Here is a 27489-nt window from a genome sequence, read left to right as displayed (position 1 = left end):
TATCTACTTCCTTTTCCTCCCCAGTCCTGACTCAAAATGTCAACACCTCTCTTTTGCCTCCACAATGGCTTTACCAAATCAGAATCTGGAAGGAGATAATTAAACCAGATTACTTTTCTCTCCGCAGTATATTGTATATATATTATATATATAAAAAATCAAAATCAATTGATTTCTAATAAAGCCTAATCATTAAAGGATTGCTGAACTACCACTGAGCTTCCTTAAATAAATGCCATGCGAGTTCAGGAGTTTTACCCAAGTAGCAATGAGATTATTGATTATTACGAATTCAGGGACACATCATGAAAGGAAAAAAAACGTTCATCATCCTGCTCTACTTCCCAGTGTCATTAGAGCTTTTGTATCTCCCCAAATCACAAGTGGTAAACAGAAGCTGGGTTCTGTTAATGGAAACTATTATGGACTCAGTGAAAGTCCCTTTAAGATAGAGAGTGTGTGTGTATGTGTGTGTGGGGCGTGCTTACGTCAATAGAAGATAAAGGACGTAATGACGTTGTTGAAGAAGCCAGAAGAAGAGAGAGAGAGAAGGGAGAGAGACACCAGCCTGCTTGTTTTCTCTATCGATGGATGAGAAACAATAACTGTGTTTGCCACTGAAATCCATGTATGGAAGTTGGAAGTAATCCGGTGGAGTTCACTTTGTTGCTGACCTGTAGAAGGAAACAGGTATTTGTATGTGGACGACCACGGTTCGGATGCTTTTCGGGGTGAGGAAGTCACTACCGAGTAAACACTGAAGTGTCGTTTGGGTCCCATCGTGGAACATTTGGATTTTGTATGTACTCTCTCTATGTTTTTCTACATCTACATCTTATCTTCAGACAACGGTGGTTGTTGAAGAAGCCCTTGCTCATGTTTCACCTTATGGCTTGCGGAACTGAACTTTAAGAACCATTCTGGAACTGGGAGTTTTGGACTTTGTCACACACACACACGAAGAGTTTAGTTTTGGGGTTAACGTTCGAGGTTTAACATTCTTGAATTCTAACATACTAACATTTTTACTTTTATTTTACGTATTATCATAAGTAGTGATTAATAAAATAGTTTTTAACACTGAATCATGCTCAGTGTGTTTCTTTTGTTGCTGGTTCGTGACAAAATTGGGGGCTCGTCCGGGATTGTTCCCAAGGTTAACGAGTGTCATCTGGGATCGTTCCCCAGATTGACAAGATTTATTCGGGATTCAATCCAAAGATTTTTGAGGGAGGTCTGATAAATTCTTTTTAATTGGCTTGTGTGTGTGGAAACCAGCAGCAATGGATATTAAGGCATTTTTGGAGTCACCAACCCAAAAGGGATTGGAGGTGGCGAAAAAGGATGATTTGATAAAGATTGCTACAAGGCTAAACCTTACAGAAGTAAAGCAGTCTATGAGAAAGGCAGATATTCAGAGACTGATAGCTGGCCATTATGTGGAAAAGAAGGTGTTTGAGAAGGAAGTGTTAAAACAGTTTCCTGGCAGTGAAATAGCAATTTCTGAGGCACAGGTGCAGCTGGCAAAGATAGAGGCTGAACGAGAGCAAACCCAGTTAAAGATAGAGGCTGAACGAGAACAAAAGAAATTAGAGACTGAACAAAAGCTAACTCAGATGAAGATAGAGGCTGATCTAGCAATGAAGCAGATGGAATTGAAGAGGATGGAGCTGGATAACGAGGAGAAAAAGAGGCAGCATGAGTTACAAATGAAGCATAGGAGTTCGGAATCTGATTCTGATGATGGTTTTTCAGCCAGCAGGGAGGTTCGATTAGTCCCTCCGTTTGAAGAAGATCAGGTTGATCAGTATTTCCAACATTTTGAAAAGGTTGCTGTGAGTTCAAACTGGCCAAGGAAAGGATGGGCTCTTATGGTACAGAGTGTGATTAAAGGTAAAGCTCAAAAAGCTTATTCTGCTTTGTCTGTTGAGGATGCAGCTGATTATACCAAGGTAAAACAAGCTATTTTGAAGGCCTATGAATTGGTCCCTGAGGCTTATAGACAAAAATTCAGAGACTTGAGGAAATCTGCAGATCAGACTTATATGGAATTTGCCAATGGAAAGAGAATATGTTTTGAACGATGGTGCCTGGCTAAAAATGTAGATGGGGATTACGATAAATTGACAGAATTGATACTGGTGGAAGACTTTAAAAGATGTGTTCCAGCTGAATTAACAACATATTTAAATGAAAAGGCAGTGGAAACTTTACAAGAAACTGCTAGGTTGGCAGATGATTATGCTTTAACCCATAAATCCAAATGGGGACAACCTAAAACCTTTCAAAAGAGTTACAAAGACAATCCAGGTAAACCAGAGATTAAATTGGGAGGTAATCAAAAAGGAAAGGATGAAAAGAAGCCAGGGCTGGAGAAACCTGTTGAGCGTACTTGTTATTACTGTAGGAAACCTGGCCACGTGATATCTAATTGTGCCCTTTTGAAGAAAAAGAAGGAAGCTGGGCCCAATGCTTGCTTTCAGGCAATTAAAAATCAAAAAGGTTTAGGAGATGCTGTTAAAGACCAGTCCTTGCAAGAGGGAAAAGCAGAAAAGTTGGAGGAGGTGAGAAAAGAATTCCGTTCGTATGTATCAGAGGGTTTTGTTTCACTGAATGATGAGTCACCCCAGGTGCCAGTGAAAATTCTTAGAGATACTGGGGCTAGTCAATCTCTCTTGCTGGACAGTGTTTTAAATTTTGGTGAAGAAAGTGACACTGGTGAAGTAAATCTAGTACGAGGCGTTACAGGTGAGACCATGTCTGTCCCTTTTCACAGGGTGATTTTAAAGTCAAAGTTCGTAGAAGGACCAGTCGAGATAGGGATAAGACCTAGTTTGCCAGTGGAAGGAGTTTCTTTGTTATTGGGAAATGACCTTGCAAATGGAGAAAGTGATCCTGTGGTACGGTTAACAACCAAACCAAGGATTGATGAGTCTGAGGATGATTCAGATGTTTACCCATCATGTGCGGTGACTCGAGCTAGAGCTAGAGAATTAGCCAAGACAGACAGTCCGGTGCAGTCTGATGTAGTTCCTTGTGACAGTCCTAAACAGGAAGAAAATTTTGATGCCTTATCTGAGACTTTTCTGTCTTCACTGGAGGATCAACATCCTTACAGTGAGCCTGAATTTAAAGATTTGTCTTTGTCGAGGAAGGATTTTATGGTGGAACAGACAAAGGACCCTGAGTTGACAGAATTGAAAGAAAAAGCTCTCTCATGTGAGGAGATTGAAAAGGTGCCAACTGGATACTATGTCAAAAATGGAGTGTTAATGAGGAAATGGAGACCTCCTCATGTTCCTGTTAATGAGGATTGGGAAGTTATTCATCAGGTTGTTGTTCCAAAAGTTTATAGGGATGAGATTTTAAACCTGGCCCATAGTATGCCTTTGGGTGGTCATTTTGGTGTGAATAAAACTGTAGGGAAGATCTTGAAACAATTCTATTGGCCTGGTTTGAGAAAAGATGTGGTGATGTTTTGTCGAACCTGCCACACATGTCAGATGGTAGGTAAACCAAATCAAAAACCCCCTGTGGCTCCTTTGAAACCAATTCCTGCTTTTGATGAGCCCTTTTCGAAGGTGATTGTGGACTGTGTTGGCCCCTTACCAAAGTCTAAGACTGGAAATCAGTATTTGTTAACCATCATGTGTGCCACTTCTAGATTTCCAGAGGCAATACCCCTTAGAAATATTAAGGCCAAGACGGTGTCAAAGGCTCTTGTAAAATTTTTTACCTTGTTTGGTTTGCCAAAAGAAATCCAATCTGATCAAGGTAGTAATTTTATGTCAAAAATTTTTCAACAAATAGTCTATGAGCTGGGAGCAAAGCAGATTGTATCATCTGCATATCACCCAGAATCTCAAGGAGCTCTGGAGAGATTTCATTCTACTCTCAAAAATATGCTGAAGACTTATTGCTTTGAAAACACCAAGGATTGGGACGAAGGTATCCATTTACTTTTGTTTGCCGTTAGAGAATCGATCCAGGAGTCAATCGGATTTAGTCCGTTTGAGCTTGTGTTTGGACATAGGGTGAGAGGACCTTTGGAGTTGTTAAGAGAGCAATGGGTTAATGAGGAAGTTCACTTGAGTCTGTTGGAATATGTCCAAAAATTTAAAACTCGGTTGGAGAGAGTCTGCCAGCTAGCGAGAGAGAATCTGAAAACAAGCCAGATAAGAATGAAGACATATTTTGATAGACGTGCTCAGCCTAGGACATTCGCAGTGGGGCAAAAGGTGTTGGTATTTTTCCCTAGCCAAAATAATCCCTTGCAAGCTCGTTTTTCTGGACCCTATGTTATTGAATCTCGAGTGACTGATCTAACATATATAATCAAAACACCAGATAGACGCAAGAAAACACAACTCTGTCATGTAAACATGCTAAAACCTTATTATGAGAGGGATTCAGTTGTGGCCTTGGTGGATGGTGTAAAGGTTGTTTCTAGAATGCCTGATGTTGATGTTGAGGAAGGCCAATTTAGACCAAATATTGTTCCATCGAAACTGAAAAACCAAAATATCCTGGAGAACCTTGAAACGAAGTTGGACCATTTACAAGTTTCACAAAAACAACAGATGAGAGAATTAATTTTAAAATTTAAAAATCTGTTCCCAGATGTTCCAAACAGAACATCGATAATTACCCATGATGTTGATGTTGGGGATGCAAAACCAATCAAACAACACCCATATCGAATGAATGTGGAAAAAAGTAAACTTGTTGATCAGGAAATAAAATACATGTTGGAAAATGATATTATTAGACATTCTAGTTCAAATTGGAGTTCGCCCTGTGTTATTGTACCTAAACCTGATGGAACTGTTAGATTTTGCACAGATTACAGGAAAGTGAATGCTGTAACAAAGTCAGATGCTTACCCTATTCCTAGAGTGGATGATTGCATAGACAGAGTGGGAAAGGCAAAATTTCTTACAAAGATTGACCTATTAAAAGGGTACTGGTGTGTTCCATTAACAGATAGAGGAAGGGAAATTTCAGCCTTTGTAACCCCTTCTGGATTGTATGAATATAATGTTTTGCCATTTGGAATGAAAAATGCTCCGGCAACATTTCAAAGAATGATTAATTCAGTGATTCATGGGTTAAAACATACAGATGCCTACATTGACGACTTAGTGACTGGGAATGATACTTGGGAAGATCACATCTCTGCGTTAGAAAGGTTGTTTGAAAGACTTTCCAAGGCTAACCTTACAGTTAACTTGGCTAAAAGTGAATTTGGCCATGCCACTGTGACGTATCTTGGTTATGTTGTAGGTCAAGGCAAGCAAGCTCCTGTTCAGGCAAAAGTTCAAGCAATATCTGAGTTCCCTATTCCCACAGGTACGAGGACTGTTAGAAGATTTTTGGGAATGGTTGGATATTATCGAAAATTTTGTAAAAATTTTGCTGATATTGCTCTTCCCCTAACTAATCTTCAGAAGAAGGGAGTAAAGTTTGTTTGGACAGATTCTTGTCAAGAAGCATTTGAGAAGCTGAAAGCCATTTTATGCTACCATCCTGTGCTCAGAACACCTGACTTTGAAAAGCCATTTTCATTAGCAGTAGATGCCAGTGATGAAGCTGCAGGAGCTGTGTTGTTGCAGAAGGGTGACCTTGATGATATTGACCATCCTGTAGCTTACTTTTCAAAGAAATTTAATGAGCATCAAAAGAATTATTCCACCATAGAGAAAGAATTACTGTCGCTTGTTTTAGCCTTGCAACATTTCAGTGTATATGTTTGCACCGCTCAGAAACCATTGACTGTGTATACAGATCATAACCCATTGGTGTTTCTGAGCCGAGTCAAAAACAAGAACAGAAGGCTGTTAAACTGGAGTTTAATTTTGCAAGAGTTTGATCTCATGATAACTCACATTAAAGGCAAAGATAATGTGATTGCTGATTGTCTTTCCCGATGTTAAATGGGAAACATGTATCTGTACTAATCTGATAGTCTGTAGTTGTGTAGCATGATAATTATTAACATTACTAACTGTATGCGCGGTTAAAATTTTCTTGGGAAAATTTTTTTTTTAGGTGGGAGGTATTATGGACTCAGTGAAAGTCCCTTTAAGATAGAGAGTGTGTGTGTATGTGTGTGTGGGGCGTGCTTACGTCAATAGAAGATAAAGGACGTAATGACGTTGTTGAAGAAGCCAGAAGAAGAGAGAGAGAGAAGGGAGAGAGACACCAGCCTGCTTGTTTTCTCTATCGATGGATGAGAAACAATAACTGTGTTTGCCACTGAAATCCATGTATGGAAGTTGGAAGTAATCCGGTGGAGTTCACTTTGTTGCTGACCTGTAGAAGGAAACAGGTATTTGTATGTGGACGACCACGGTTCGGATGCTTTTCGGGGTGAGGAAGTCACTACCGAGTAAACACTGAAGTGTCGTTTGGGTCCCATCGTGGAACATTTGGATTTTGTATGTACTCTCTCTATGTTTTTCTACATCTACATCTTATCTTCAGACAACGGTGGTTGTTGAAGAAGCCCTTGCTCATGTTTCACCTTATGGCTTGCGGAACTGAACTTTAAGAACCATTCTGGAACTGGGAGTTTTGGACTTTGTCACACACACACACGAAGAGTTTAGTTTTGGGGTTAACGTTCGAGGTTTAACATTCTTGAATTCTAACATACTAACATTTTTACTTTTATTTTACGTATTATCATAAGTAGTGATTAATAAAATAGTTTTTAACACTGAATCATGCTCAGTGTGTTTCTTTTGTTGCTGGTTCGTGACAAAATACTTCAAATAAAAATAAGCTAAGTTCAAGAATTTGATGCAAAAAGATCTTAAAAGAGCATAGACCCTGATAATATTCTACCAACATGATCTCCTTATATATTTGAAGATTGTTCTTTTGTTGGATGGAGTAGTTTCAAAAGGAATGGAAGTAACTCTTGTTTCATTTCAATTTAAAAATGTTTTATTACAATAATCAGAAGCCAAGAGAACAATTTTAGTGAAAATCTACAGTACAAGGTGCTACCAATTTATTCTAGAACATATAAAGCAATAGACACCAGTAAGCAGAGACTCTGCAAAGAGATAGCTGGCACTTTGTGCTTTTCTTTACGTTAATCCATACAAATCAAAAATGCAAAACCCATTTCAACACACACACAAAGTACAGAATAAACACTTCTATAAATATACCCATTTACATGAATTATACTACAATGTATCATTTTAAGTGTGCAAAATCTAGAATAGATGCAGTTATTATTGAAAGCAATTGTCTCTACATAAAGGTGTCAAAGGAAATGCAGATTCACAGCTTAAAAATATGGATACAATATTTTCCTCCCTTTACCTTTCCATTAGCTAGTATTGAAAGAGACAATCTAGGACATGGTTCATTTTCTTCTTGAAACCAGTTAGCAATAACTATTCAGTCTGAAACCTAGGCTCCCAACAAAAAAAATAGATGGAAATTTGAGTTGGAAAAAATGGTGCAAGTAAAATTTCATTCATAAATCAGTACATATTATTCTTTGAAACTTCATGACAAACAATTCACTCAACAGGGAAAGAGTAGCAATTTTAAGCATAAATTATTTCCAACTAAAATTTCAAATGATACACTACTAGACATGGGAAATTAAAAAATCAATTTCACATGGGATATTACAGATGCAACTTTTGGTTTTGAAAAATTATATTTGCACCAATATTGTTATAATTTAACCATCTTTGTATCATACAAGGACAAAACTCAAATGGTGGAATGTGAAGGAAAATACCTTTCTCCCTTTGTTCCACATACAAAATAACAATTAAACCTGTTTCCTTCCAATGGAAACTGAGCTAAATAAATGAGAACGACTCCAAAATTTTAAATAAAAATGGAAAATGCTGGAAACAGGTCAGGCAGCATCTGTAGAAAGTGTTCTACGAAGAGTCCTGGACTTGAAGTATTAGCTGTTCCTCTTTCCACAGATGCTGCCTGAACTGCTGAGAGTTTCCTGCATTTTCTGTTTTTATTTCATATTTCCAGCATCTGCAGTTCCCTTTTTAAAATATTTTCATTCACTGAGTTTGCTCTCCAGTCTGCACCAAGTTCATCTGAAGAGGAAAACAATTGGCTTCAATGACCTTGAAAAGTAGGTCTGAAAGCTGTTTTGATGCTAATTCATTTATTAGAGATGACTGAATTACTTAAATACAAAATGTAATTTAGTGTTCAAATGCTCTAAGTTTCAATAGAAAATGCAAAAATCAAAAGTATTACAGCAGATAAGACAATGTTATTTAAGTTTTAAGATTAATTACAAAGTAGATAAATACAGCACATAATTACAATCCCAAAATGCATATCTGCTCTAAGGCACTCATTGTCAAAAGTGGGCAGAATATACTGTTGTTGCAAAATTGACATGGGAAAATATTCTGATTATACAGAGAAAATTGTAGTTGGTTCATAAAACTACATACACAAAAGATCATTGAAGAGAGAAAAGAGCAAATTAGCAAAAAAAATACAAGCATAGACATCAAAACCATAAAGCAACTTCCAGTGTCTGGCGTGTTATAGGCACTGATGGAAGTAGCTTTATTTACAGCAAGCTTTTATATACTATATCATCCTGTCATCTGAGGTCTCAAATATTACCTTCAATAACAATTTCAATAAATACTATAATCAGCCAACATAAATTCCCTGGAATAAACTACATCTAATAGCCTGATGCCAATCTTCAGAATGGAAAATGTAAATTGTCCCCAAAGTTAAACATAATTTTACCCCCATATTCAACCTGCATCCATAATTCTATAAAAGGTGAAACTTCATAATCAAAATGGAAAATCTTAACTGAACACCATTTAACATTTTAAACTGTTTTGTTAGATTTGCACTGACATTTAACTGAAATAGTTCTATAAAGGTAAACACACAATCTGAAGTTCAACATTTATATAGGGAAATGGGTGGGGGGGTGGAATGGAAACAGATGTGTCATAAATGCAGTTCACCATATCAGGTTTTAGAAGCACCTTGTTATTTATTGATCTATAGTATTAATTTTCCTCTAGTGAAATTTTGCATGGAATGCAGTTCTGATCCTTTGAATAAAAGAAATTATAAATTCTAAATCCATTATATAATCCCATCTTCAGTTTTCATTTATCATAAAAAAGAATGGCAATATTTGTTGAGTGTATTTAAGACCAACATCATATTGATAGAAACAGCACACTTGTAACCTTTAGCCCCAAAATATTTAATATCAAAATGTTAAGTTACTTGGATTTCATGAGGCACCTGGATATTAGTAGATTGAAAATTGTCTGCATGTGGTACACTGTAGCTAAAGACTTGAACAGTGTCTGAATTCCCCAAAAATGAAGGCACCATTGCTTATACTTTAGATGTAAACCCTTTAAAAATCACTGGATTTTTACCTTAGGAAAATGACTATTTTTCCTTTTGATGACACAGTAGTGCACAAAACAAAAATTAGTTGTCATGAGGATCCATAATAAATTAAGACATTTCTTATCCAGTTTTGTAAAAACTATACTTTCACTCCAAAAATGTCAATACCAAAAATATTTTCAATCACAAAATTAAGGTAATAAGGTTACAATGCTGAAATCACTGTGGCCAATATTCAAAATGTTTCAGTTTAATTAATCAACCACAAGTGTTTTCAGTTTCTTCCATGTAAGACTTCATTTTCACAAAACCCTTGATACATTTGCAGAAGTTATAGCTGCATTTCTGAAAGACCTATAATCCATGTTCGATTAGTAAACTACAGATGGTCTTTTTGCTTAAAACCAACACTTTGTGACCAAGAGATTAAATGGTTTAGGTTATACTTTTATAATAAATGTTATGCCAACATGAGTGAACATTTACCCCTTTTATAATAATAACTAGATAATCTGGTTAAGCGCGACAGTAATTTTCCCAATTGTGAATGACATTTCAAGAAATGTAGATACAATTATTGTCATTACTAAAGGCACCAATTAAGACACTTAGCGAAACTTGTGATTCTTCGTAACAGACACAGAAAAGCTCAAAATGCAGTCCTCTGCCTTTAAAATGATGTTCTACCTTCCCATCTTCATGCAAGTGGCTTTCAAGCCAAACATGTTGTAAAGCACTTTATCACTGCATCTCTGTAAACAAGATGCAAATTTTAATTAATACTCCTCTGTATTTTTTTTTTAAAAATAAAACTGGCATTTCTTAACACCAAGTTAACTAAGTGCTGCCTGAAGGCAAGATTTCAATTATGTAACTTTCGTATTAAAGCTCAAAACAAAATGCAACTTCCAATGTCAGAAATGATGCCAGTAGAATTTTCTCTTTTAACAAATGCATACAGATCAAAATTTACAAGAGAATAATAATAAAAGTTTTGTATTATAAATTCACAGAGGAACCAACAACACATTAATTTTGTACAACTATAGCGTCTCCTTTAGCAGTGGCTACAATCTACAAAGTTAGGGTCGCATAGTGACTAGGTAGGGAAGTGGCGATCATTAGAATTGAACTTGTGTTCAGTTAACCTGAAAGAAAGCAACAGCAGGTGGCCCAATGCGATCCAGTGATCCATGGACCTGACAAGATGACAAGCATGCAGGAAAAGCAGATGTCCTGCATATTGGGACACCGATTTAGAATAAAAGCCAGATGTTAAACGTCAACTTAATTTGACTGATAGCATGCAAAGTAAGGAGAACTGTCATATTAACTGCAATGTAAGGAGAACTATCATATTAACTGCAATGTAAAGATTGTTTTGGTAGTGCAGTCATTGCAGCAACTAATTTCCTAACTGCAAGATTCAACAAATGGCAATGGGATGGAGGACAAACTAAACTGTATTGGTTGAATATTGGCCAAGACATCAGGACACTACTCATCTGCAAAGAAAATGTCACTGGAACTCTAGCAAGCATTAGTCTCAAGTGAAACAGACCTTCTAACAAAGAAATACTCTTTCAGTGTTCCACTGAAGTGATACTATAGAATACCTATGTTACTCCTGGAGTGGAAAGACAGCAGTTCTACCATCAAATGCTGACACAAAGTGCATTTTACATACTATGAGATCTGAAGCAAGCAAGAATTGGTTGCTTAAACTTTGGTGAAAGGAAAATTGTAAAAGCAGTGTACCTTGAATTAACTTCTATGTTCAAACGATACAATATTTTCTCAAATTTGTTTTATAATAGGAATGAGTTTTCATTTGGTTGTATAATTTCTAAATAATATCAGCTTAACAGATTTTGTTCACATGCTTTCAGTATTCAAAAAGGTTAAAAATAGATGACACTGGCTAGATGCATATTGCTTGGAGACCAAATATAGAAAGTCCAAAGGATCATCGGGATTAGGTAGGAATTAACAGTATTATGATATTTTCCAGTTCTGTTGAAGGATGTACCCAAAAGAAATAACCCTCTTTTTTAAAGAAAAGAGCAGCTAATTTACTGGTGTACTTAAAATTTCTGTTTCTATTTCAGATGCACACTCTTATAATATATTTGTATTAGGCAACTCACCTTGCAAATGGAATATACGAAATACTATACCTATTAAAAAACCAGAAGGAAAAGAAACTATTACTGTGATTCTATTTGTTCTAACTCATTTGCTGTTGTCAAAATTTTAAAAAAGTCCCATGTCAGCTAAAAGAATAATAGGAGATTCACACATTCCAGAAATTGAACAGAAAGAACAGAAGCACCCAATTACAAACACAAGAAATTTACATTATGATTCACATAACATATATTATCAAAAAGAATGCAAGCAAATAAAAGAGTTGGCTCTTGGTTCAAGCCAAGGAATGCGGAACAGCGAGTATTTTTGTATGAACTAATGACAAACATTGTGCAATGCTGAGGTTTCCAGCATTTTCTGTTTTCACTTGGATAGAAGGTGACAATAGGAAGCAGGAGGCTAAATTTTCTTCTTACAATATGCAAGATATACTTTATATGATTAGGTAGTGTTTCATTTGAAAGTGATGTGCATTTCTTGCTTAGCAGTGGTCTACAAAGTAAGTGCTTATTAAAAAATAATCTTTTGGTAGAACTCTGGCAGTTCAAAGAATTATGGCTTTCACTTTCAGCCAAGAAGATCAGGTGATCTGAGTATGAAAGATAATTGATCATTTAAAGTGGATCATTAACCTTGTGTTAAGTAAAAACTTCCCATATTTAGATTCCCTCTCATCTGTACAGTACTAACTTCGTCTTTTTGTGAATTTACAACTTGCACCCAATCAAATTATCTTCTCACTTGCCCAGGCTAATGAGAATACAATCTGCTCCCTTTTGGAAGCTGGCTTTGAATCCTGCCCTTTGTTGCTTATAAAGGCTCTTGGATTTAAAAAAAATTCAGAACGCACCAAACCCAGTTTGTTACAACACAACTGTGTCCGTCACTGCACAGCTGCCTTTAGATTTTATTTCAGTAACTGTAATGGATGCCATTTGATCTCTTTTTCTTCATGGTTAACAAACAGCCATTTGAAAATTTTATCAGCCATCTTATTGAGACGGTCAATGGTCATGCAAAGCAACAAACAAATGAACTGTGTCATGCATGTTAATTGACAAAGATCTTGCAACTAGATTTGAAGAACCTCCAGTATAAATGTGTTTGCCTACCAGGCCATGGCAAAGAACTGCAACACACAGAATATCAAAGCAAGCCCTGCTTTCTTCCACTGTAAGAGAAAATAAAAATAGATTTCACATAATGAACCATTTTCTCTCAACAATTTCTTTATGGATTTTTAAAGACGTGAAACATACCCAAAATGCAGAGCACAGCGTACACACAAGGCAAACCTGTAGAAAGAAAACATTTCACACTTTGAGACAAAACTAAATACAATGACTGCATTCAAGATTTCCATACATTTGTCAAACATTTAATTGTTGACAGGCATACTATTACACTACCAAATTCTGTTCAAATCCAAATTTGTAATTTCAAGATTAAAAGTCAGACTCAACAACAGGAACAAAATCACATTTTCAGACCTTGGAAAATTAGCTCTTGGTAAATAGCTAAACTCCACCATTTCTGTTCGCTGCTCTAGGATCTATCCATCTGTTTTTGTAAAATGTCCAACACAAAAACTGTGTGATAGAAAATTTTGTTGCAAGGTGGTAGACTTTGTCATTTTAACTCATAACCTGAGTACAAGCTCAAATAAATATTCCTTAAAAAAAAAGTAGCATGAAAATGGACCATTCAATTTGCAAGTGATGATGCTGTTCAATTATAAATTTGCATTTTCCTGAATAAATTATTTTGTGCAGTCATTGATTCCAATTCAATATGGTACACAAACCTGAAACAGTTCTTTATTGGTCAAAATTTGAATACTCTGGATCTTCCAGAATTTTATGGTTCATGTTAAACTGAGGTAATTTTGTTTTATACATAATGGTAGTTTTGTGCCACGTAGACATTCCAATATTTGCCTATTTGAATACTTTGGAATCTTCAACAAAGAGACATGATTTTTTTTATATATACATGGAGCTTCCCGATTCTTTTAATATATATTGAAAATATTTCTCATTGTCTTATCGAGTCATGGAGCCATACAGCATAGAAACAGACCATGTCTACGCCGACCAGTGGGCACCCATCTGCATTAATTCCATCTCCTAGCACTTGGTCCATACTCTTCTCTGCCTAATTGATTCAAGTGCTCATCTAAAGACTTCTTAAATGCTGTTAGCTTCCACCACTCTCTCAGGCACTACTTTCTAGGTAATCGCCACTGTCTGGGTGAAAAAGGCCCCCCTCACATCTCCTCTGAATCTCTCCCCCTCTTATCCAACATCCATGTCCTCTTTGTCCATGTCTGATTTGGGGTAAAGTTCCATGAATCAAATTAGTGAATTGTCAGAACACTTATAAGGCAACCTGGAGAATCACTAGCATCTAGAGATTCAAATCCTCTTAAGAATTTTATACATTTCATTATCACTTCTCATTGTTTTAAGCACCTGGGAATATAGGCCTATCTTATGCAATGATAGCTCTCTTATCTTGGGAATTAATTTAAGTGAATCACCACACCACTTACAAGGCAATTACAGTCTTCCTTAAGTAAGGAGTTTTCTGTCTGCTCTCACTAATGTCCTGCACAATTGCAGAAAGATTTACCATTATACTCCAAAACACTTGTATTAATGTTTAGTATATCATTTGCCTTTCTAATCAATTGCTTTACCTGCACGTTTACAGGAACAGCCAAATCCTTCTGATTATCATAATTTACTAGGTCATTATCTTTCAAAAATAAAAACTTTATTTTTGTATAGTTTACAATTCGCCACATTTAACTCCATCCATCTTTTTGCCCAATCACCTCAGCCTATGATATCCCCATGTGATCTCATGTCTTCATAACTTCCTTTCCTCATGTAGCTCTGTTTAATCAGAAAATTTGATAAGATTACACAAAATTTGCTCATTTATTGCATTAATATAAGTTATACCTAGTTGAGCCCATGCTCCGACTTTTGCAGCCCTACACAAGATACAACCAGGTAACCCAAAAATGAATAGTTTCAAGAGATCCAAGACAATGGATTTCATTTGTGTTATCCACAATGCCTTTTTTTTTTGATAATCTCACACAACATGCAGGATAGTTTCTCCTTATCAGCCTTATTTTTGTAGGTACTTATCATAATCTTCTATTTCTATCAATTAAGTATTGTTTTGAACTAGAAAAGCAACTTGTTAGAAGGAAATATGGATGATTTCCTCCTCTGAGTATGATTAAAACACTTCAACATGGCAATGTTATCAGCAAATAAACCTAGTTATAATCCCAAACAAGGAATTATGCATTATATAATTCAGAATCAGGTCACATATAGAATTACAAACAAGAAAATTGTACTTGGGAATGCCAGAGAGTTCATAAATGCTCAAATGAAGATAAAATGAAAATACTAAGCACTTACAAGCATAACAATGGTAGCAATTAATCGAGTTGGTTCAAACATTTTTTTCAATTGTTTGACGGGCCCCATCAAGAACAATGTACTGAAAAGCAAAAGTGAAGCACAAAATCATTAATTAGCAATAACAAGAGAACTAAAGAAATGTATGCAAAAGGAAAAGGTTTGCAGGGGTGATATTCCTCTATGGTTGAAAACTCATTTAAACAAAGGAAATACTCACATTTGTATAGCACCTTCACAACATCAAGACATCCTAAAACCCTACAACTAATTAAGTATTTACAAAATGTAGACACTGTTCTAATGTAATAATTTGCACCCAGTAAGCTTCAATAAGCAACAGTATACTGAAGATCAGTTATTAAGTGTAGAATGAAGGAAAACTAAATCACTAAAGCAACAATTATTCTTCAAAATATTGCCATATATTAAAATAAAATCACACTGATGAAGCAGGATAACTTCAAAGAGCCAGGGTAACAGCTCATTGTTCTGAGAAGGTACTAAACAGGTGCCTTACTGGCATGTCAACTGAGACATTTTGTGTTCAAGTCTCTGGAGAGGGTCCTGAACCCACCACCTTTTTTTTTGGTGAAACAAGAGTGCCAAAAACTGAACTGCAGCTGACATTCAAGAAGAACATTAAGTTGGCTTAAATCCCTAAGCACATAAATAGCAGAATAAATTTTGAAAACCAATACTACTGCACTACAAAAGCAAATAATTGTAAAGACTATTTCATTGTTCTTTCACCTCTCTCCACAAAATATTGGAATGTCTACCTGGCACAAAATTATCTTCATGTATTAAAAATACTTCTTTAACACTACCATCATGGATCATTTTATCAAGAACCACAAAATTCTGGAAGATCCCGAGTTTAACCCTTACGCTCATTTAGCTGAGCCATTGTAGAATGAAGGTTTTGCAATCACCTTCAAAAAGCAGAAGTTAGACAAGAGTAGATAAGCTTGAATTCCTCTTCCTAACCTCCAAACACCCACCTTCATATAGGAAATGCATGTGAAAACTGAAGAGGTCAAAACTAAGCTCAGCAATGTTATGCTTCCAAATCAAGACATGTATCAGACAGCTTTTGAGTAACTTCACAACTATGAAACATACCATTACAATTTCTGCACTTCAAGAACTCTAGTGGGTAATAAAAAGGTGAAAAATCTTACGCTATCTTACAGTTGATGCTTCTAAATTTCTAGTGCTTTTTGTGGGAGAAAGTACTATTCATTCCATTCTGAAGAAATTCAATTATCAGAACTGAAGGTTTCATGGCAGAATCTTGAGTGCAGCTCAGAGAGAGGAGGTAAAAACAGTCTCCATAGATCCAAATTAAGTGAATTTGAATAAAATCACTATAATCGCAAATGTATTTTTTTCACTCAGAAGTGCAAAACTCCTCATTATCCATCCTGAAAAAATGAAAACAATGATGGAGCAGGATAATTGAAGGAGCCAAAGTTCAGGCTCATTGTTGGGAGAGATGGGAAGAATAGCTCTTTATGCCACATGTTGGAATAGTCAGTGGTTTCAGCAAGTGCAAAAAGATAGTGCAGCTCCAATAGAGACACAAGAGACTGAAGATGCTGGAAATCTGGAGCAATGCACCAAAAACTGGAGGATCTCAGCGGATCAGGCAGCATCTATGGAAGAAAATGGACAGTCGACATTCTGGGTCAAGACCCTTCGTCAGGACTGGAAGAAGGGAGATAGCCAGTATAAAAAGGTGTGGGGTGGGGTGGGGGGGGGGGGGAAGGGGTGGAGCAAGAGCTGGTGGGTAATAGGTGGATCTAGATGAAGGGGGTGATAGGCAGATGTAGAAAGGGAAGAATGGGAATTATACAAGCTGAAAGGTGCCAGACAGAAGTGACAAAGGGCTGAAGACAGAATCTAATAGGAGAAGATGATGGACCATGGAATAAAGGGAAGGAGGCAGGAACTGGGAGGAATATGTGGGTGACAGGCAGATCAAGGGGGTGGGGCAAGGGGGAAGAGATGGGGTGATAGGGCCGGTGGGATAAGTGGTTAAAAAAAAGGATGGAGGGGAGTGGTTACGGGCAGTTAGAGAAATCAATGTTCATGCCATCAGGTTGGAGACTACCAAGGCAGAATACGAGGTGTGTTCCTCTAATCCGGGCTGAGCCTCAACTTGGCAGTACAGGAGGCTGTGGACAGACATGTCATTGTGGAAATGGGAGGTGGAATCAAAATGGCTGGCCACCAGGAGATCCTGGCTGCTACAGCAGACAGAATGAAGGTGCTTGGTGAAGCGATCCCTGAATCTGCGTCAGGTCTCACTGATGTAGAGGCCGCATTGGAAGCACTGGGTGCAATAAATGACACTGATGGAGTCACATGTGAAGGACTGCCTCACCTGGAAGGACTGTATGGGACCCTGAATGGTGGTGAGGGAGGAGTAGGGGCAGGTGTAATCCTTAGTGCAGTTGCAGGGCTAAGTGCCTGAAGGGGTATTGGTGGGGAGGGATAAGCAGACAAGACAGTCACTGATAGATATCTTTATTAGTCACATGTACATCAAAACACACAGTGAAGTGCACCTTTTGCGTAGAGTGTTCTGGGGGCAGCCCGCAAGTGTCACCACGCTTCCGGCGCCAACATAGCATGCCCGCAACTTCCTAACCCGTACGTCTTTTGGAATGTGGGAGGAAACCGGAGCACCCGGAGGAAACCCACGCAGACACAGGGAGAACATAAAAACTCCTAACAGACAGCGGCCGGAATTGAACCCGCGTCGCTGCCACTGTAAGAGCGTTACGCTAACCGCTACACTACCGTGCCTGTGGAAAGCGGAGAGGGGAGGGGTGGGGAAAGACATGCCTGGTGAGATCCTATTGGAGATGACAGAAGTTGCGGAGTACAGTAGGCATTACATAGGTTAACAGCTCTTATATCGCATTTTAAGTGTATAATTCACAAGAAGCTCAAAAGTGAAAACAATAAAAAAGCCTCAGAATGTTTCATTGTATTAACAATTTGTAAAATTATTCAACATTATCCTGGGATAAAAAGCTCGAAAATTCTGCTTGGAATAACAAGCAAATAACTGGCATTCTGCAAAATAGACAAATGGTTTAAAAAATTTAATACGTGTTCTGATATCTCTGTAGTTGAATGTTTACATATTAATAGTAACTTACCTACCGATGGATGATATGTTCCCAATGCTATAAAAGACAGCGAAAAGTATTAACCCCTTTTTTGGAATCCAGAGAAAGCACGCACCCTGAGAAAGAATTGTATTTGTAAACAAAACATTAACTAACACAAACTGTACATGTACTTTTAAAACAATATCCTCTTTATTTTCCAACTTGAAGGTGTGGCAGGGAAAAGTGTAGATGTCTCAATTTGGCTTTGACAGCTGAGCTAGACAAAGAAGTTTTTGTATTATTTTACCATTACAAAAAAAATCACTCGCAATCTTATCTAATGGCACTGCAGGAGCTTCATTTCACAGACTGCAGTGTTCTAAAGAGGCTGATCACCATCTTCCTTTGTAATGCAAAAAGGGTTGAGAAGTAAATGCCAACTTTTCCAGTATGGGCCACATTGAGAATTATAAGAACATAGTCTTTGCTTGTAACTGGCAATGCATAATCTTTCAGTCTGATAGTTTTGATTTAAATACCTCTGGTAAACAAAAAGTGGCTGCAAACTTAAAAATAATTTATGGACTACACCTGGGAAATGTAAATTGGATATCATAAATATCAAGTCATAAAAAGTTTGTGGGGAAGCAGTTTTATTTACTAGAGTGAACATTCATTTCAAGCATCAGAAATATCTAAACCAGGTTTTAAAAAAAGGGCAAAAAGAAACTCAGCTCAGGACTGAATCTAAATGTTTCCAAGTGATAATGAGTTTCTGTTATATCAAACTTAAGTTATTGAAACCTTTAGCATGCTTAAGACGCATCAGCAATGTGGATGGATTTAGCAATAGCCTGTAGTCTCTGAAAAGGGCAGAGAAATTGGGGTGAGTTGTGTTGGAGGATAACTCTCTATTACCATTATTCCTACATGGATGGTATGAAAAGGATGACAGAAGAGAGGCAGTGAATAGAAAAAACTGGAGCAATCAGCATATCAGACAGCAGTGCAGAACAATATAAATGCAGCACGATTTCAGTGGTAACTTTCAACATATCCACACCTTCAAAAGAAAACATGTCCAATAACTAATATATCACATACTACCAATACTCCTGAAGAAAACTCAGCCAAATATTGATTTAAAAAATGTTGACATTTACTGTACAATCAAAAGAATGTCCTTCGATTCAACAGATGAGTAGATTGGCTATTGCTATTCAAACAATGTTATATTTTTTTTCCAAAAATCCACACAGGCTATTTTTCCAATGGCAAGGACAATATTTATCATGGCGACAATACATTTTCAGTAAGGATAACAGAGAAACAACCAGAAATCAAGAACGAGAGAGATCAATGAACAGAACAATTATAAGTCACCTACTTGAGCTCTAATCTCTGCCATGGAAAAGCATTCACAAATAAGTTTGCATGGACAGATATATTTCATTTGTAAGTGAAAATCTCCAAGAAAAGGAGTTTCAGTAAGAGTACTGCAACATTAATAATGCCCCCACCCTCATTAAGAGCTCTCCAACTTTCATTCCTCATTAGAAAACAAAATCTTTGAACACATATGGCCATGTGCCCCACAAATATTATCCTGGATAATCAGTATTTCACAAATATCAGAATGAAACATAACATTGCAAATATATTGATCACAATGTGTACCTTGTACAGGCGGCCTCCAGTTTGGTTAACAGAATTTCACCCTGACAGTTTTCACTTTTCCTCTTCACTTTTCTTGACATGTAGAAATGACGCGATCTCACCCATCAGAAAATTGCAAAACAGACAGGTTTCTAGGAAGACACTCCCGCCTGTAAGTGGGGGGGTCACCTGTACCACACTTTAGCATGCAAGGTTCCAAGTTATATTGTGTACATACTTCAGGAAGAATAAAATTTGTTTGTTCAAATTAGCTTACCAAAATGGAGCACAGAATTCCAGCTACAAAGCAGACAAGAAAGCCCTTCACTCGGGTTCCCCATCCTAAGGAGCTGCCTTCAATTACCTGCAGGAAGAATAAAGTAGCATATCATATAAACAGCGAAGAATGATTCTAAACAATTTCTGGTCATTAAGCAACACTGCTGTAGTTGATTCTTGTAGTTGCTCATTATATAGATTCTAACAGAAGTGAAGGCTGAAGGTGCAGTGAACTGAGAAGAGAATAGAAATAGACAATAGAAATATAGACAGATTGATGGAAGAGAAAACTATGTTGAGAATATGAAGAGTTACATTTTGATTTTATTTACATTTTGAGAGAGATATGTTCATAGAAAGTGGCAGGGCCATCATAAAAGTTGTTAAAAAAAGCTTATGGGATCTGGGGCTTTAGCTGATGTGTAAAGTAACAAAAGTATTTGGAAGCTAGAAGGTGGCCCTAGTGACAGCAGAAAAATACATTTCTACGTTTTGTAAAATATTGCAACCATGGAAAAACAATTCAGAAGATATTTGAGCCTCTTATTTAGATCTTTAAACATTCCAGAGTATTGATTCTGAACCAATGGGTCAAAGTTCTTATACTCCATTTGTGAAGAATAACTGAAGTCACAATGACTGTTATTAAAATAATGGTTTGACCACAACTGGAGTAACGTTCCCAGCTCTGGGCACCATACTTTTGAAAATGTTAAGGCTTACGAGATAGTCCAGAAGAAATTTACAAAAATGGTTCTGGGGCTAAGGGATTTTAGTTATGTGGAGAAGTTGGAGCAGAAGAGAAGGCAGGGGAATCTAATAGAAGTATTTAATATCATGAAACATACAGTGTAGAAAGAAAGAAACTATTCCCATTGAGAGGATACAGAATGAAGATTGTGAACAAAATAGCCAAATGTGACATGAAATTACCTTTTTTAAATAAAAAAACACAGCTAGTGGTAACAGTATGTAGTGTACTGATAAGGGTATTAATTGAGACAGATCCAACTCTAGATTCACTAAGAAGCTCATTAAGCACCTGAAGGAAAAAAAGTGCTCTGTGGAGAGGGCAGATAAATGGGATTAACTGGATTGTTCTTACATCGAGCTCCTACGGACTTCATGGGCTAAATGGTCTCCTTTTGTGCCATTACCTTCTGCAAAATCTCTTGCAGTTGACTTCAATGGCAGTTTTAATCTGGTGTTTGTTAAATATAGACATTCAATATTGTTGACTTTTTTTTAAACTGAGAAAAATAATAAAAATTGAAAAATTGGCCTCACTCGGAAGGCCAGTGTTTTTACCCATCTCTAGCTGCCCTGGAAAGGTGGAGGTGGGCACCTTCATTAAGCACAGGTCATCATTTAATACAAGTGAACGTTTTGCCAGATCACAGTGTAGTCGTGAGTGAGGGTAGAACCCCTCCAACAACAGTGGCAGAGGAACAAGGTTAACCTTAAAGACAAAACTGGATAAGCAGATGAAGGAAGAGTATTGGCGGGATGCAAGAATGGGGTAGATCAATGTCATTTCACAATAACACACATTGTCCAAGTATACATTGCTTTTTTTGAGAATTTATGTCCTTTGATTTTCTATCAAAACTCTGGAGGCATCGTGTTTTTTTTGAGCCTTTTGTTTAGATCTTTATCTTCCGGACTTGTTGTTCCATAGTTAATGTTAATAGTTGCAATATTTTACAAAATATGCAAAATGTCTTTTATTTTGCTGTCACTTCTGACTCATTCTAGTTTTAGAATACTTTCATTGCTTTAAACATCTGCCAAAGCCTCTGCTGACTGCCATTGCATTGTTGAACTCACCTCTAATCCTTCACTGCCTAGTTTCAAAATGCTTACATCTTCCTGGCAGCAATTAATTACTAACAATAATGTTTCATTCAATGACTGCACAACTCTTAATTAAACAAGAATACAAAATGGTAATACAAAGAAACCATCACTCCAAATCCAATCTCATTATCTTCTGATACTCTCATCCTGCTTAGAGTCACCATAAAATCATTGTACCTCCTTTTATTGACCATGATGATTTGCATCTTTCTGATAGAGAATACAGGTCAAAAGCACTAGATACTCAATTTCACTTTTAAACAGCATCCTTCTGCTTCTCAAAACTTAAAGATCAGAATCAAACTTTCAAACATTGCATAATGAAATATTTCATGTCCTCATGATTTAAAGACCTTCAAATGACAACTTTTGTTTCTAGAACATACTTAACCTAATGATTTTCAGTCTTTTCCTCACAAGGACAAACCTCCAGTATGATTGTTCAGCATTACCACTTTCACCAACTGCATCAATGATTAACCACAATATTGAATTGCACTGTTACTTGTTCCACAACATCAAACACATTAAATCAATTAGCCCAGAAAACTGTGAATCTATCACTCATAACATCGTCACAGGTGAGAGGTTCATTGATTTTGTGAAAGACTACCAGAAAACTACCATTGTTTTTCTTCCAGCATGGATGGAAATCAGACACCCATAATGGGATGTATTATAACAGCATTATAAACACCAAACTTACTAACTCCAAGATAAAAAAAACACAAAAATTATAAGATTAATGTTCCTTTCTTTCATTAACTCTTCCATTAAAGAAGCTGAATCAAAGAGTGTTGTTTATTCAGTTTTTGTTAAAGGCTTGAATGCAAAATTCCATTTGGCTCATTGAGCCATAGATTGTGCAAGACTTTACCAATATATTCAATTTTCTAAAATCACTTCAAAACATCTTTGTGATCTCAAAGATAGTCAACTAGTTGTCTACAATATTTTCTACATTAATTATTTAAGAGAAGCAATTAACATTTCAGCTCCCAAAATGTTAACTGTTTCTCTTTCAACAGATGCTGCCTGACCTGCTGCACGTTTCCAGCATTTTCTGCTTCAATGTCAGATTTCTAGCATCTCCAGTTTATTTGACAGTCATTTATCCAACTCTATTCAACTAAACAAACATGACTAACTGAGGTTTGTTCATCAATTATAGTTAAAGCATTTTGACCAGTGATAAATTGAAGATAAATTGAAGGTAGTTTGCTAAACAAGTTATTTCAAAATATCTGTGCACTACCAAAAGAATTAAATCCTCAAATGATTAACAGGTAGCTAGCAGAGCTACATATGCAAACAGAATATTTGATTAAATGCCATTACCTTCCAGATAATACTTCACTGTGGACACAGTTCAAGATGCATCTTTTCATACGATTTAAAGATTAACCATCAACATAGATCTAATTTTCAATATTAATTAGCATATTACTCAACACATCAAATATGACCAGTCTAATTTCAGCTGGAACAAGCAATGTTATGGAACCGAAATGAGCCACTTGCTCTTTGTGTTGGAACATCTCTTTGTCAAATATTATAGTTCTTTTAAAAACACAAGTGGATGGATACATGAGTTCTGTGTGCACCACTTCGAGGGAAAAATTCAAAATTATATTAGTCTACTTCATAAACAATTCTTCCAGTCCACAATTATTATGCTCTGTTAAAGTCACTTGTAATTGCCTTCACAGTTATAAAAATGAATGTGATCAAAGTTCTAACATTTTGCACCCTTCACATTTGTATATAGCATGAGAGAGAAAAACAAATGACAATCCTAAACCCCTGGGAAATATCACTGCTTAACCATTCTTCCAATACTAATAAAACACCTATTACCCAATTTTTGGTTTCTGTGGTTTCACTGAATTCAGAGTCACGTTACCATGTTCCTGCATTGTGATGTTTGACACCAAATTTTCACGCTCTTTGGGAATACTTCTGATATTCAGAAAGCTGGGACCTCCATAAAGAAGTAAAGCTACTGTATTTTTGATGCATACAATCAAGATTGCTGGTCTCATAGCAGAGGGAGCTTTGTATTCCTCTGGCATTCAGGTGACTTCAAAACATCAGTTTTGCATTCCCTTGGGCATTCTAACACAAATGTTATGTAACTGAAGATTGAAATGGTAGAAGCCCTGGAATTAACAATAGCTCAAACAGCTGAACCACTGAACAAAATAAATCTAAGTCAGTTGGAGATGTTCCTGACTCAGGGCTACACAGACTGGTAAGATGTATTACTTAGAATACTAAAAGACTGGGACCAAAATTATTCCATCATAAAAATCAGGATGTTTGTCCAGAGTATTAGACATCTCAATCTATTACATTGACATTTGTGCCACAAAAGTTGCAGACTGATTTGGCAAACATATTCAGGACCTTCTAGAAGCACTGTGCCACATATGGCCTACCAGTCCTAACATTAAGGAAGCCAATGGATCTATAACTATAGACTGCGCGCTGCAGATGGGAAAAGCAGCTTTGGAAGAATAATGAGATTTCCAGAGAAGTGTTTATGAACATGTTGCAGAACAAAACTAGTGAAACAAACAACACCTTTTTTGGAGAACTGACAGTAGAAACAGGAATGAAAAGAAAAAGAAACAATCTGTAGCAAGAAAAGGACTTTAAGGAAGGCTACTCAGTACAAATGTCTGTTAAATAGGAAAACTATGACCAGAGTTATGAAATCATATGAAACAGACCAGAAATAGGGTCACATGGTAAACTCCACTCTATCATTTGACACATGTCCAGCTTAGGGCACTAAGAGTTTGAAGATATAAGTTTTCAGGCAATAGTCTACATTGTATTTTTTGTGAACTTCCACACCCACAAATACAATATTCCCAACAAGGTACCAGAGAAGACTAAATGGGAGAGCTGTAACAAAGGCCTACATGCAGAAGAAAAAAGTCATACCAGAGCAGAATGAATCACTACAAAAAAATATATAAAATCAGACCTTTTTTAATACTAAATAATAATGCACACATAATAGAATCATGACATTATATACATATAAACCTAAAGAACTAAAATGTTGTAGACACAAATACTTAATCAAATGTGAACCAACATGATTAGTATGCTCACTTGTTTCAAAGCTGTTTATGACTCCTTGACTGGCCAAAGAGTTTGCAGATACCACTGAGACTCGCTCCCAACACTACTAAACTGCTAAAAGCTAATTTCAATAAGAGTTTTGAACTATGACCTGAAACCTACACCCTTGTGTATATCACATACAGATTAGCTCAGAACAGAACCAAAAATTCTTTTAATGAAATGTGAAACATCAGACATCACATGGAATGCGCACCAATCTTATCTACCGTAGCAAATACCAAGATACCAATAAATAACAATAGAAGCGACAGCACAACAGGAAGCACGGTTCTATTTAGAGTTTAATTTCTCCAGAACGTGTACTCTCCCAACAAAGATACTTGAATCAAGGAAAGACTGGGACAAACCCCATTCGTGTTTCAATGACGAGCCCAGAGTACAAGAGTCCAAATTAAAAGTGAAAGGCTGCAAGGGAGAATGTTCAGTGCTACAGTCTGGAGGCACCCCGAGCCCCGCGCCCGGGGTCCCGCACCCGGGGTCCGGGCACCCCGAGCCCCGCGCCCGGGGCCCGGCACCGTTCCCCGGGTTACCTCCAGGGCTGGCGTCCGCCCCCGTCTGCCCGGCCTAACCCCGCCCAGCTCCGAGCCGCGGCCCCTCGGCGAAACCTCACTCGGGACACGGCCTGACCTCACTCAGAGCGCCCTGGTCGTCCGCCGAATCCTCCCCGTTCAACACCTTCTTCAGCTTGTCCATCTCCCCGCGGCCGACCGCACACCCCTGACTAAACGCGCATGCGCGGTCGCCAACAGCACCCCCTGTGGCCAGACGGTGCACTGACACTACACCCTGCAAAATCATCTGAGGCAACACACAAGACGCTGGAGGAACAGCAGGTCGGGCAGCATGTCTGGAGGGAAACAATCTGAGGCAGTCCCTAGGGGTCCAGTCGACTATCCATTTCTCTCTCCAGATGCTGCCCGACCCGCTGAGTTTCTCCGGCAGCACGTATTTTTTCTCCACATTTTCAAGGTCTGCATTCCCTTGTGTCTCCTGACTTGCTTCCACTCCAGTTCTGTGGCTGAAAGTGTGAGTTCTGCAGACTCTGCCACAGATAGGCCAGGTGCTGTTTGGTAGGGTGGATGGAGGGGCCACTATCACTGGGTTTCTTTATGCACCTAACAAAGAAACTCGAGGTGCACCTGGTATCCCAGATTACCCTTTTAAATCATTCACTCTGACCTCCTAGAAACGTTTTGCCATCCTGGAGCTCAGAGTAGAGTACCTGTTTTAGGAGTTGGTTGTTGCACGTGCAGATGATGTGGCCTATCTGTTGCAGTTGGCTGTTAAATAGACCCTCAATGGTGTAATGTTGACCTGTGAGAGAGCACTGACATTAGTTCACTTTTCCTGCCAGTAGATCTGAAGGATTTTGTGGATGCAGAATTGGTGGTACATCTATTCTGCCTTGAGGTGCCCTCTGCACTAGTCCCTGTCTCTGCAGATTATAAAAGGGTAGGGATCACTGCTGCCCAGTAGACCCAGTTTAGTGACAAGTTTGAACACCTTTTTCCTCAGATGTTGTGATGCTGTTGTAAACTTTCTCATCAATGTCTGCCTCGCTGAGAGGTAGTTCTTCAAATATAGAAAATGATCCATGTTTTCCAAAGTCTTGATGTGAACCTTTATTGTGGGGGGTTGTGTCAGGCACTATGGAACAGATTGGTAGAAGAATTATGTTTTGCAGATGATTATTGTAACCCCTTTTCTCTTGTACATTGAACAAGTCAGTGATGACTTCGACCTTGGCCTCCAAGTGTGCACATATGCAATGATCATTCGCTGATTCCAGCTTGATGATGTGGTGGGAGTGATATTTGTTCTGGAGTGCCGGTCAGTTTGAGCATGAACCCATGAACAATACCTCATTATTCCTTTTTTTTGCACTATTTATTTATATTTGTAATCTACAGATTTTTATGTCTTGCACTGTACTGCTGCCACAAAACAAGAAATTTCACGTCCTATGTCAGTGATAATAAATTGGATTCTGATTTCAATTCTGAATAGTTTTCTGCAGATTCACTTCACTCCAATGGGAACTTGTTAGAAGTGAGGGGCAATATTGCAGCTTGCAAAACTCTGAGTAGGGTGAAAGCAATGACATATCCTTATTGATCTAAATCTGCATTGGAATAGGGTCTGTGCTAGTTCTGTTGGTTAGAATCATGACTTGCATGTAAACATGTAGCAGGTGTAGAATGGAGGCAAATTTCTGAGGGCAGTCACATTTGCAAAAGATTCCCTACAGTTCTCCTCAGTTATCAGAGTCAAAGGCTTCTATAAGTTTTAAAAGGAACAAATATAGTTGGTTGATGCTGTTCATGACTTTACTTGGAGCTATTGCATGGTGAAGATCTTGCAATAGCTGCAAATCAGGGAGAAGCCCATCAGCCAGTTGGAGTAATAGAGCAAGACCCATGCAGTTCCTT

The 27489-nt window shown here is 37.5% G+C and overlaps 1 protein-coding gene across 1 annotated transcript; it reads right to left on the bottom strand.

The window, feature by feature from the left end:
- Window positions 1–6927: 6927 nt before the first annotated feature.
- Window positions 6928–25796, bottom strand: sft2d2a (SFT2 domain containing 2a). The gene is made up of 8 exons (XM_052014086.1): window positions 25688–25796; window positions 20046–20132; window positions 18161–18246; window positions 14988–15069; window positions 12807–12842; window positions 12660–12718; window positions 11547–11576; window positions 6928–10151 (listed from the first exon to the last, which is right to left on the bottom strand). Exons 1-8 carry the CDS (start codon window positions 25751–25753, stop codon window positions 10112–10114), a joined length of 486 nt encoding a protein of 161 aa, XP_051870046.1. The 5' UTR covers window positions 25754–25796; the 3' UTR covers window positions 6928–10111.
- Window positions 25797–27489: the final 1693 nt, after the last annotated feature.

The sequence above is a fragment of the Pristis pectinata genome, chromosome 4, assembly GCF_009764475.1.
Source record: "Pristis pectinata isolate sPriPec2 chromosome 4, sPriPec2.1.pri, whole genome shotgun sequence".
Classification (NCBI taxonomy): domain Eukaryota; kingdom Metazoa; phylum Chordata; class Chondrichthyes; order Rhinopristiformes; family Pristidae; genus Pristis; species Pristis pectinata.
This window is presented reverse-complemented; position numbering and strand designations above follow the sequence as displayed.

What these genes read in the sequence shown, in the direction of transcription:
- sft2d2a (XM_052014086.1), bottom strand. Translation starts at nt 25,753, where the DNA reads ATGGACAAGCTGAAGAAGGTGTTGAACGGGGAGGATTCGGCGGACGAC. An exon ending in GAATTCTGTGCTCCATTTTG is followed by an intron (nt 18,247 to 20,045) that starts GTAAGCTAATTT and finishes ATTCTTTCTCAG; the next exon opens with GGTGCGTGCTTTCTCTGGAT. An exon ending in AACATATCATCCATCGGTAG is followed by an intron (nt 15,070 to 18,160) that starts GTAAGTTACTAT and finishes TTTGCTTTTCAG; the next exon opens with TACATTGTTCTTGATGGGGC.